Source organism: Alosa pseudoharengus, unplaced genomic scaffold (assembly GCF_046254945.1).
Source record: "Alosa pseudoharengus isolate Yale_2024_CS ecotype anadromous, Long Island Sound unplaced genomic scaffold, YU_APseudo_1.1 YU_APseudo_1.1_scf_13, whole genome shotgun sequence".
Lineage (NCBI taxonomy): Eukaryota > Metazoa > Chordata > Actinopteri > Clupeiformes > Clupeidae > Alosa > Alosa pseudoharengus.
Window position 1 is genome coordinate 15,499,692 of NW_027468598.1, and position 13,020 is coordinate 15,512,711.

At 49.9% G+C, this 13,020-nt stretch overlaps 1 protein-coding gene across 1 annotated transcript in view; it reads right to left on the reverse strand.

Annotated features, from left to right (window-relative positions):
- tenm4 (teneurin transmembrane protein 4) overlaps positions 1–13,020 on the reverse strand; it is a 201,571-nt gene that overhangs the window by 5,229 nt on the left and 183,322 nt on the right. The window contains exons 28-30 of the mRNA XM_076281530.1: positions 6,796–7,092; positions 3,673–5,290; positions 1,505–1,647 (exon numbers count right to left, since the gene is read on the reverse strand). Coding sequence (XP_076137645.1) covers positions 1,505–1,647; positions 3,673–5,290; positions 6,796–7,092 — 2,058 coding nt within the window. The remainder of the gene's footprint in view (positions 1–1,504; positions 1,648–3,672; positions 5,291–6,795; positions 7,093–13,020) is intronic.

The window sequence follows — 13,020 nt, forward strand, 5'->3', positions numbered from 1 at the left end:
AATGTTTTAGTGCAACAACGAGCCTTTATTTGATCTTTCGGAGGAAAAAAAGGCAGGCAAAAAAATGTGGTAATGTTTTCTCAAATAAATATAAGGGCCTTCAATGTGTCAAGTAAAAGCCATCAGAAAATTGGAACAGTAGATCATCTTCCACACATTATGCTCCCCCTAAAATCTCTGATGCTTCCGAAAATCTGGGTTATCTCCGAGCATCAAAAAATGGCTCTTTTCTGATATACAGTAGACGCACTCCTCAATTCTCCTTGAATGCGCGAGACCCCTATGTAACTTGTCAGCAGAAACAGAAGCGAGGCTTCAAACGTTTATTGTTTCATCGTTTCATATTATCCAGCCTGGCGTCTCTCTCTCTGTGCTCTCCCTCACCCCTCTCTCCTCGCAGGCTCCTGCGTCTCCCCACTGCATCCTCTCTTTCAAAAGAACGACGATCCAGAAACGGATAAAACACGTCTGATACTATTTGCGTTTATATCTCCGATACAGGGAGAGATGGGTCAAGCTCGACACAAAAGCTGTACGGGTCGAGCGAGCAAATGCTTGCTCATCAACCCAAACAACCAGCCGCTGTCTTATCTTAACAAAAGAGGGTTTTTAAAAGGATCAGTCTGTAGTCCATTCTCTCCCTCTCCTCTCTCTCTCTCTCTCTCTCTCTCTCTCTCACACACTCCGCATAGTGTTTTGTCTGGGCACACATCGCAGGCGTGCGGCTCGCCTGGCACTGACGGTGGGCACGGGCGTTGTCTTTACATATGAAAAGCAAACAGACGTGTCGGCCACCGCGGCTGCCTCGGCGGGTGGCTCTCTCCGGCTGTAACTCGACGCGGCAGGGAAGACACGACAGCCGCCTCGTCAATAATTCAGGTGGCTGAAAGGCAACTCGCAGGGCTTGACAGATGCGAGGAATCAAACTCTGTACTACTGATGCCTGGGTGCTTGCTGGTGTGTGTGTGTGTGTGTGTGTGTGTGTGTGTGTGTGTGTGTGTGTGTGTGTGTGTGTGTGTGTGTATGTGTGTGTGTGTGTTTTGTATGTGTGCCTACAAGGAGGTTCAGGAGGGGTGTATGGCGGAGATGAAATCAATGGCAAAGGAAAAGTGGAGTGAATTTCCCTAATGGCCGGACTATTAGACGGGTTCAGGGTGAAGCCTGACCCAGATTCCCTGAGCTCTCAGAAAGGGACATAACAAAAGAGACAGAAGGAAAGAGATAAAAGAGAGAGAGAGAGAGAGAGAGTGAGTGCTAGAGAGAGGAAGAGATAAAGTAAGAGATGAGGAGAAAGAGGTTGAGCGAGTGAGTGAGAGACTGGGTAAAAGGGAGGGAGGGCAAGAAATGAGGCGCCTACGTTTTCTTGGTGATTTCGAAGTCTCGGATAGTGAGGGGGGCAATTTCAGACAAGAGTCTGGAGCTCCCATCTAAAACGCAGGGCAGGAATGGATGACTAAAACGGTCAGACCAAGATGTCTGGATGATAGAGTGAGTCCTGTCTTACCTTGGTGCTATCCCACTCCTGAGTCTTCATCTGGGTGTGGATCAGCTCGTAGGAGGGCTCCATGGCGTCCGAGATGGGCTTCTTGTAGCCCGGGATGACATTGTACAGCTGGAAGCCAAATGTCACTAGCCAGCTGTTGACATCTGTAAGGGTAGCAGAAGATACAAATAAACAAACAAACAAACAAACAATAGCTTAACATTCAGTCTTTTCACCACTCAATGTACTGCTAAGTCTGTGATTCATTAGGAAACACAACACGGGTTCAGCAGAGCTTTCTTTTCCCCCCATTTCTTCCTCACTGGTTCAGATGAAATGAACTGCTTGAACACCCAGAGTGGGATCGCTTGATTAGTTTCAGACACTAGGCTAAAATGTGATGGATGTTCCAGGGAAGATAGCGAACTGTGCAATTCTCTCCTTCCTGCTCCCCAGACTCTGTTCATCTCGCTGGCGAGCAGCTTGGCTCCACATCGGTGACAGTGACTTCCTGCCGCAGGTCTCCGACAGGTCACAAAATTTAATTCCCATGCCGGCGCACATTTAACACGTTGATATTTTACTTCCCATCCCACCTGAATATCACATGAGCAAATATGGAGCCAAAGTGAACCTTGACTGGAAAACCAATCAACTGCACAGTGATAAGCTACTCTCTTCAAAACACCTAATATATTTGTCATGGATAGAGAAGCCTTCATACTGACAGCATGACTATGTTGCTGGGGAAAAACAGAAGGAAAAAAAAAATACATCCCTTCTTTTGTGAGCAATGGCACCTGACAAAGCTGCTTTGCATAAGAATATGTTTAAGGACAATATGAGCAGCTCTCTTAATTCTGGCGACGGAATAGAAATGTCAAGGCCATCAATCACTGCCGGCAGGTGAGAGTGGCGCTCAACACGGCTGTCGGAGCTTAGCGGCGGCCTGCTTAGCATTCCGTGGCCAGCCTCAGGGGTTGTGACGTGACCCGACTGCCCGGTTCACTGGTGCAGCGCACGCTTTGGTTAGAGAATGAAGTTGAGCAGTGGTGCAACATGTCAAATAGATGATAACAGGGATAGAGAGAGGAAGACAAGAGAAAAGGGGGAAGAGAGAGAGAGAGAGAGAGAGACAGAGACAAAGAGATAAAGAGAAAATATAAAAGGAAGAGAATTTCACCTGGAACAAATGAGTGCCACCCGTTTTCTATTTCTTTCCTGGAAGTTTTCACTGCCCTACTTAATCATGATTAAACTAATTCAGCATATGAAGGCAATGGACCTCATTCAGAATAAAGGCCTTTGCTTGTTTTTTTGGATACGAAAACACATAAAACGCCATTAATCACATTAGAACCAGATGCCACTCTTATGAAAAACGTTCTTTCATCTCAGAGAGGCAAGCGGTCAAGATTAGGGTGGAACCTCAAACAAAAACACACAGGCCTCAGCTTTAAAACAGCCCTTTGGAGTGGCTCCTACACTCTCTCCTCTCCTCTCTGCTGCTGTTTCTGCTTTGGAGCTGAGCGAGTGCGCTGATACAACAGCCCCTGGCAGTGAGCTGTATGGTACCCATTGTGCGGCTCCCTTCTCCACCGGGGAGCTTTCACTCCTATTTACCACCCCCCACCACCAACCCCCACATTCAGGCAGCGAAAGAGTGATGTGATATTTCAAGGGAACGACCTGAATGCTGAACAGAGGGAGAACTCCACTGTGTACCACTGATCGAGAGAAAGCAAGAGAGAGAGAGAGAGAGATAGAGAGAGAGAGAGAGCAAGAGGGGATGCAAGGGAAAAAGAGGGGAAAGAAGTAAATATGTAGGAAAGAAAGTAGCATTCCAAACAGGGCCCAAAGGAGAGGCTGAAAAATGACCCCCCTGCTGTGGTAAGGGCCCTCTTCAAGAAAAAACCCAGCCAGCACAGAGTGTAATGCACGAACACTATTTCCCTTGCAAACTGCCGTTGTAACTGGTGCATTGTTTGTTGTTTTTGTGTGTGGTTTGATTTTGCTGGTTGGCGACACATCAGATTAGAGGAACAAAGTCAAAGCTTTGTGTGAGGCGAAGCTATCAAAAAAGCGTTTGAACACTTTTGCTCAAGGTCTGCACTGTGATTCGACGATCCCCATCAGGTTCGGCTAACAAAGCGCTACTGCTGCGCACGGCATTCCATATAGCCACTCACCTGTCATGTAGCACTTGGTCTCTTGGCTGTTGGTCAGGGGGTTGTTGTTCTTGAACATGTAGAGGTTAAAGGGCGCGATGTTGTTGCCGTTTAGCCGCTGCCACACGTCGTGGTCGGGCGTGGTCCATCGGCCGGCGAGCGTGTCGTAATCGCGCTTGCCCATGTGGACGAGTTTGGTGAGGGGCTCGTAGATGCCGCCCTGGTAGCCGATGATGAGCTGGAAGCTGGGGTTGGTGTCCAGGTAGACCTCGCCGAAGGCCGTGTGGAAGACCTGCTTGATCATGGCGCCCGAGCCGCTGAACACGGCCAGCGGTGTGCCGATGTTGTCGCACGCCACGTAGAACTCGTCTCCGCTGCTCAGCTCCATGGCGAACAGGTGCCCCTGGAGGTCGTAGTAGAGCGAAGTGATCTCGGAGCTGGAGTGGTTGTACAGGTGCGTGGCGCGGGCCGGGCTCGACAGGTCCGCGTAGAAGAACTGCAGGTGGTGCCCGGGCGTGCTGCGGCTGGACACGCGGCGGCCCAGACCGTCGTAGCGGTACTGGACGCTCCAGCCGGCCACGCGGTTGTAGGCCCGCGTCAGGTGCCCGGCCGAGTCGTACTCGAAGTAGTCGTTGCCGCGCTGGCGCAGGAAGCCGTCCTCGTCCAGCCGGTACTGGGCGTCGCCGAGGCGCGTGATCCTGTCGCGCAGGTCGTAGCGCAGCGGGGTGAGGCGAGCGCTGCTCCCGGGGCTCAGCAGGTGCAGGTTGCCGTTGAGGTCGTAACTGTAGCGCCAGAGCGGCTTGTCGTTAAGGGAGACCGTCTGCAGCTGGCCGTCCGCATCGTACTCGTAGGCGTAGCGGGTGGTGTTGGCGTACGGTCCGACTTTCAGCTCCTTGGCCACCACGCGGCCCATGTTGTCGTACTGCACCATCATCCAGTACATGAGCGATCGGAAGATTTCGTACTGGACCTCCTTGACGCGGCCGTAGGCGTCAAAGTGCTTGGTGTGAGTCATCACTGCGGTGGTGATGATCTGGTTAATTTCATAGTAGATGACGCCAAACTTGCCAAACTGCTCCATCTTGCCCGACACGTCGTCGTAGCGGTACAGGTCGATGGGGAGCGGCGTCTCGTTGATGACCGCCTGCATGCTGGTCACTCGGAAGCTGTTGTCATAGTTGTAGTCAAACCGGGCGTTGACCAGGCCCTCCTCGCTGAAGCGGAAGATCTGCCGGTCGATGAGCGGGCCGAGCTGCCGGTAGCGGATCGTGCAGGTGAAGCTGCCCTCGCTCTGCAAGCTGACCGTCTTCAGCAGCCCAGCCGCCTCGTCGTAAGAGAAGGCGATGCGCGTGGTGTCGTGAAGCACCTCCAGCAGCTTCGAGAGCTTGCCGTACTTGTAGATGACCCGCCGGCCGGTGCCCAGGTGCTGGGTCTGCAGCAGAAGGCCCTCCTCACTGTAGTCCTGGAGCACTGACGCGTTGCCCTCCGGCGGGTGGTACGTGTTGCGGTAGTAGCCCACCGAGCGCGTGGTCTCCAGCGTCTGCCTCGCCACGTTGGGCATGGTCACCGACGACAGCCGGTCGTTCTTGTCAAACTCGAATATGTACTGCCTCTGACTGAAGAGCAGCAGGACCATGGACTGCAGAGAAGAGGAGGGGGGATGGGGTGGGAAAGAGGACAACAGCATTAACACTCCACACACCATCACAAACTTCACCACTCCCAACAGCTTTTAGCCAGCATTCTAATAGCTTCACCTGTCCCCACTGACAAAGATGTTAAACCGTTAAAATGATAAACTCGTGGGCTGCAAGGAGAGTGTGAAGGTCACAACTAATGTGTGTGTCCTCTTGCCCTCCATTAAATGATGAGCCAAAAGACTGACTCAATACGGAGAACAGCAGAGGGACACAATAGAAAAAGGTTGGAATGAGCTCGGCAACACCGACAGGTACGTTTAGTTACACACACACACAAACACACACACACACACACACACACACAGTGTACAAGTGGATGAACATCACACCAAAAACTGAGGTGTTAATATTTCAAAAGGTAGGTGAGTATATTTCAAAAGGTAGGTGATTTTTTTGTTGTTGTTAAATCTGCAAACGATATGGGGTTTTGGTACAAGACGCACTCAGTTACACAAATGACATCTTTAAAATCCACCCAGGAGTTGTTTTTGTCAGAGCCTGAAATCTTTCAATGAGGTGAGCGGCTGCTATCTTCACATTAAATGTGCGAGCAACAGAAAGCATCTTCTCCCAATATCTCAGCACTAATTAACGCTTGGAGAGTGACATTTTTTCCCATTTCTCCTTGCTGCACCACATTATTTTAAGACTTAGGTGCGCTGTCAAGCTGTCTGTAGCAACAATGTGTAGCGCAGAGGAAAGCTCATCTCACCAAACCTCCGTGTCTTTGTAGTTAGTACCTCTCAAAAGGCTTCATAACATTCAAAAGAGCAAAAGAGTTCAAACACCCTCCCTCCAATACAAACTCAGACAAGAACGGCAGATGTTCACAACGACTAATTAATTGTATTGAGTGCCGTTTTCCTTAGGAGGGAAGCAAAAATATGTATCTTTTCCACCTAGATGTACCGTGGGTTCCGTCTCTGATATACAAATCCTCCACATGCTCCTCGTGGTGTTCAATTTGAGAGGACACTACCCTTGTGACATTCACACACTACACAAATAAGCACACTGCATGGAAGTGTCCTGGAGGTACATGGAATGGGACGCAGGTTATAATTCTATTCCTACTCTCACCTACCTACTCATACCTACTGTGCCATTTTTTACACTAGCATATACGGCACTTTGTGGCTGCTGTGTTGTTGTCTGAGTCTGGCTTGGACCAATTTTGACCCACTTAAACAAAACTGTTGGCTGACCAATGTTGATCAATTCTGACCAGGGTTGTGCAAAATTCCAGAATTGAATTGAAACTGGCTCTTAAATTCCAATTCAATTCTTGAATTTCCCTTGCATTTCAATTGAGGTAGCAAACAGGAAGCAGGATTGCAATTCGAATTTTGCACAACCCTGATTCTGACCCAACTGATTCACATTGCTGCCCTTTTGGGAGTCAGACAGGTAGGTTAGGACAAGCACAATCTACAGGCTTTGGCACCTTCTCTAGATACGTGTAGGTCCACGACTTCCCGTCGGCGAAGGTTTGTGAGCTGATGCGGCCGTTCTGGTCATACTCCATGCGCACGGACATGGTGCCCCTCTGGATGCCCGCCACGTGACCGCCGGGTGAGTAGGTGACGTTGACGCCGTTGAGGCGGATGCTGGGGGCCCAAAGGGTGGGTCGGCCGGCGTGGTCATAGTGGATGCGTAGCGTGAATTTCCTGTGGTCGTCGTACACCTTCTCGGTCCTGGTGATGCGGTCGAAGTCCATGGACAGCAGATTGCGGTTGTGTACCTGTCAGAAAAAGGGAGGGAAAGAGAGAGAGAGAGAGAGAGAGAGAGAGAGTGAGACAATTCAAAATAAATACTGACTGTTATTCTGAAAGTTGGAAAAATAAAGGTGTGTGTGGAAGGATGTCTCAAACATCAGGGGGAAAAAAAACCTCTGAGACTACCCAGGCGACCAAAACACTGCATTATAAAAAACATGATTATTTCTTTTAATTACAAGGACTACATCTGGGGAGTCCAGGAGTCAGTGAAGTGATGCACACATAATTACATATTTTATTAAAAGCGAGTGCCAACTTCCCTTTGTTTGTGTTTGGGACTAACTTTAAAGTAAGTCTCTGACCACTCAAGCGTGAAGCAAACTGATGCATTGATCAGGAGAAAAACTCCCAAAGATGTGTGCGATTTTCACTTTACTCGGTCGCTACTTTTGACTAAGAGAATGTGAGTACACGGTGTGTATGTGTATGTATGTGTCTATCCGTACGGCATAGGGTGTGTGTTTGTGTGCACGTCGACAGAACTAATCAATGGCTGCTGGGAACTGGCAGATAAAGGCTAAAGCTCACAACTTCCTCCGAAACGAGCCCTGAGTGCCGGCCTGGGTTCCCATGGCGATGCGGGGAGGACACGCACCCCTGACCCCCGGCGCACGCTGTGATCAGAGCATGGCCCTATCGACGCACTGCTCACACTAATCCCATGGGCCACGTCCGGGTCAATGCAGGCGGGAGGAGGCCTTGGGCAGTGGGGGTGGGGGTGGGGGGGTGGATGGAGGATCTGGCTGGGCCTTTGTCTGTAGCAGCTCAAGTGAAGGGAGCGCTCAGTCTACCATCTAACAGGGAGATGAAGGGGAAATGTGTGTGTGTGTGTGTTTGTGTGTGTGTGTGGGGGCGGAGGGCGGAGGTTGCGGGGCAGCGTGCGGTCAGAAGGCCTCGGCCACTGCTGTATGAGCTGGTCCAGAACATTGAGCTGATTCACTTTGCATGGCTCTGGTACCTATTAGTTATGGCTGCGGGGGATATCCTAGCTATAACATGTGAATACACACGCACACACACACACACAAGCACGCACACGCACACACACACACACACACACACACACACACAAGCGCGCGCACACACACACACACACGCATACACACAAAACATATCTTCTCCTGAAAGGACTGTACTAAAACTTAATCCTTGACATGTTAACAGTGACTAAGAAGCACTGTGAGTGAGTTCCTTTGTTTGTAATGGCATTGTTGCAGTTTTGTGTGCGAGACCAGCAGAGCTAGTGGGGCGCATCACCCGCTCCAGAACAGCCTCCATGGTCTCATCTTACACACCAGTTAGACTGGGATTACAGTGCCTACCCGCTGCCTTAAACCACCATCTGGAGTGTTTGGGCCAGAGAGAAGAGCATGTGCTCCAATGAAACGTCTGCCGCCTGCCTCACTCTTGCCTCTGTTCTGCAATCTTTCACTCCCTCTCTCTCTCTCTCTCTCTCTCTCAGTCCTTACCTTTAGCTCTTGTCACTCCACCTCTCTCCATCCCTCTCTCTCTCTCTCTCTCCATCCCTCTCTCTCTCTCTCCATCTCTCTCTCTCTCCTTCTCCCTGCCATCATCGCCACGTCACTGTGATTAATCTGTGCTCCTCTCGCCAGGTTCCCAGTTTGGCACCGAGCTTGGCGCGGCTTAACAGAGTTTTAAAACGGCTTTGCGAGCTGTTGTTGGCCTCCATCCAGTGGTATGGCGGACTGAGGGACTGAAGAAGGAGGGAGTGAGGGGTCCCCCCTCCTCTCTTTCTTTCTTCCCCTTCACTCACTCACTCATTCTTTTCTGCATGCTGGGGTCTCTCGTCTGTGAAGGGACAATTACACTGGGACCAATTAATGTCACTAATACCTAATTGAGAGGATTACTTTACACTAAAAGCAACCAGTCTTATGAATAGGAGCATCCTCCTGGGGGGGTGAGGTTACTGTGGGTAATGGGTAATTTGACTGGGAATGGAAAAAAAGGGGTGGGGGGGGGGGTACCAATCCCCCACAATCCCTTGCTTCCTCACATGATGGTTTCCCAGGGTTACTAGAGCAGTGCCACTCCTTCAGCAAAGATTAAGGTTATGGCTGAGATCAATGAAGTGCTGAGGGAAGTATTAGACAAACAAAATCTGCAGTGTAAACAGATTATCAGATTATGACACAAGTCAATCCTTCCTTTCATCAACTAGGAGTGCTTTTAAAGAAAGAAAGAAAGAAAGAAAGAAAGAAAAAAAAAGTTGGGTGTGACTGACATTTCTTTAATGTGCCAATAACACACCTGAGGGAGTTTTTTTTTCCTTCCCCTCTCAAAGCCTTCAGAGTGATGGAATAGACTCTACAATCAAGGCCCTTGTCACATCAGGAAAAAAGAGAAGGTGGAGGTTTGTGGGGGAAGAAAAGGAGAAAACGTAGACAGGTTAGGGGCGGTGGGGAGTGAGGAGGGGAGATCCTGGAATTCCAAAGCGTGAGGGGGGAGGGTCCCGGATCCTTGTACCGGGTCGTGGTTCAGCAGTGGCCCAACGGACTGGAGAAAACCCTTTTGGCAGAGATGCCAGTCTCCAGAGAGAAAGGAAACCCACTCAAGGGGAATGGTTTAAATTGGACACTCCCTTCAACAGGGCAGGCTTTAGGAAAGCAGATAGGCTTTATGAAGGGGGGGGGTGGTTTGGAACGGGGGCAGAGACGCAGCAGGAAAAGAAAGAGACAGGGGGAGAGAGAGAGAGAGAGAGAGAGAGAGAGAGAGAGAGAGAGAGAGAGAGAGAGACAGAGACAGTGTACAGGAAGGGTTTCATAGCAGAAAGAGGCAAAAATCTCTAAATGGCCCCTTGGAATTTTATCCTCTGACTGAGGAGAGACCGAAGTAGACTTGAATGTTTGCACTCTAATTGGATTCCCTAACTAAACGCTGCTGCTGTACGAACAACCTTCAACCATCTTCAGAGACTGGTGACAACTGTCTTTTAATAAACTGCTCGTGTCGACCGCAGTCTGCTCAGATCATCATTCGCAGTGATTAAAACGACAGTTGTTGAAGGGGGCGTCTCATTTGTTTTCATCAACGCAATCAATTATTCATGCACTCATAGCATATTCAGAGCCCCTGACAAATCTAATAAGTTTGATTCCCTTTTTGTAGCCTCATTAAAATCAAATTAGTCTTTTTTCCCCCCATTATTTCCAAGTCCAATATTTGCTCTCCTTGTTGTTTCCAATATTAAAAAAAAAAAAAAGAGTTATGGCTGCTTCAGAGATAAGAGTTTTAATCTTATTTGTTCAGGGTCCGATTTGTCCCTCTTTAAAGCAAACAAACAGTCTTACACACTCTGGCTCATCACACACACATACACACACACCCTGTTTGTTTGGAGGCAGTACATAAGGCAATTCTAATAACGCAGCGTAAACAAAAAGAGAGTCAATAGAGAAGCGGTATATCTGCAGTCCAGAGTTTGTGCAGCAGTGGGCCGCTTTTGGTGGGAAACACATCGCTGCAGTGTCCTCCAGTGACACACAAACACACACACACACACACACACACACACACACACACACACACACACACACACACACAAACACACAGCTCTTGCTTAAATCTCAGCGCGGCCATACAACACAGACATTCACTTCATAGACATGCAGACAGACAAACGCACACAAACACACATTTATGCAGCAATGGGAAAGAAAGTCGTCTCCCTGACAAGCGCCCTGGCTTCCTTGGAGTGGAGAGGAGTGTCTGTGGCCTGGCAGTATAAATCATCAGCTCTGTGGTGGCCATGCTGACTCGCACGCCTCACCGTCACACAGGGTTTCAGGGGCTGGACTTCCACTGACCCATTTAACATCAGGCACACACCGCACAGGCTCACCCATAACTCTCTCCCTCTCTCTCACTCACACACACATGTAGAGGACCTAGAGTATATGCATGTATGTATACAGTACAATGAACACATGAACGCATACATAGGATGTACAGTATAATGTAATCTTGTTTGCTATACCTCTGCACATCAATTCTACCAGACACTGTCTGCCATACACACACATACACAGACTGCCACATACATATACAAATACAAAGACACACACACACACACACACACACACATCACACCCACTCATCCATTGACGTAACATCACTTGACATGTGACTCAAGGTCGCCTGATGTCCGTGGCTCTGACGCTGCCCCCTCTCCCCTCCAGGCCTCCAATAGGCCGCTCCCGTCACCCTGTCCCCCCCGGGGGCCCTGATGTCTGTTACATACATTAGCGCCTCTCTCTCGCCGCTACACACCCCACAGCCCCGGTGAAACGGTCCGCGTCAGCGACAGACACAATGGCACCACCCGGTTAGCTGCAGCACTTTAACGCTAGCGAGGCGCTAACACTTTGAGGTCTTTGCTACATGAGCTTTTTTGTCCCCAGCCCCTCCACCCCCCCCACCCTCCTCCATCGGAAATCCCAAACCTCTCGTTGCCAAGGATCAGGTTTGCTTACAAAACACAGCCTGAGAAAGAGCAGGGAAAAGGGCAAACATATGGGGGGTGGGGGGGGGTGGGGTGCTAAGTGGGGTGGGGAGGTGCTTTAGCTTCACCCCCTTATTGGCTGCGATTGCGTTACGGTCCAAGTCACAAATGGGTCGTTCAGCTGGCTTCCTGCGTCACGTCTGTGGACCGCTGTGGTGCCCCCCTCGTACATAACAGAGAGCTGGCGTCGTTACCGCAGAGGGAGCCCCCATGCCAACGCCGCTCGCCAACTGGGTCACATAGATTGATTGGTTCTGTAACTCCCTCCTCAGACAAGTTGGACTGCCTGACTCAAATTTATGACAATTTTTTAAAAGACACTTTTATCTTGGCTCCTCTCAAGTCCTGAATGGAGATGTTGAGGTGCATGACGTCAGTTCGCGGCCTTCACTGAATACTAATACCTTCATATTGTTTACCCTTCAGGAGCTATGATGATGTGCGTCAACAGAAAGTAACGTTTTACCAAAACTATTTATTTTACTTATTGTGTTAAGTGAACCACTGACATGACGCACAGCCTCCAAGCCAATGTCACAGTGTGTTTATTAACATATCTGTTGGAGGGATTTCTGATTTTTTTACAGCGATCTGTTCGTCTAAAGTCTCCAGTCAAACACAGTGACTGTGACAGAGAGACAGGGTTCAGGTTGGTGGAGATGAGGAAGATGAAACGCATCCATTAGTAGAACAGTGAGACACCTGTCAAACGAGCCGGTCACATTCATCTGAATGCATTTCTTCACCCCCCCCCCCACCTCCTTTTTCCTCATCACATTTTCTTCCTTCCTGGTCGCTGTGGTAACCACCTGACCTGTCGGGGTCAACGAGGCACAGCCGCGCAGTGATGGATTTCACCTGTGACACGTATGACCTTGACTGGGTGGACTTGGCTAGCTTCGCTACCACCACCCACCCCCCCTCCCCCGACCCCTCATCACCACCCAGAACATGCCCTATCACAACAGCCATCTCTTCTGCCCTGACAGGTGCAGCCTGTCCAATCTGCTCTCCGCAACGCTACACCGCACCACCACGCAGTGGTGAGAGAGAGAGAGAGAGAGAGAGAGAGAGAGAGAGAGAGAGAGAGAGAGAGAGAGAGAGAGAGAGAGAGAAAAGAAAGGGAAGCGTGGCAATGGGGATGGAGAAGCGATTACGCAGTGAGCCGTGGACGCTCCCTCCCAGCTCACAGATGTAGTGATGATGGTGGCTCGTTTTCAAAAGAGCGGCTGGGGACTGGAGTCCCAGAGAGCCCGGCGGGAAGAGACGGAGAGAGAGAGAGAGACAGAGAGAGAGAGAGAGAGAGACGGAGAGAGAAAGAGACAGAGAAAAAAAAAGAGAGAGAGAGAGATCGATAGACAAAGAAAGA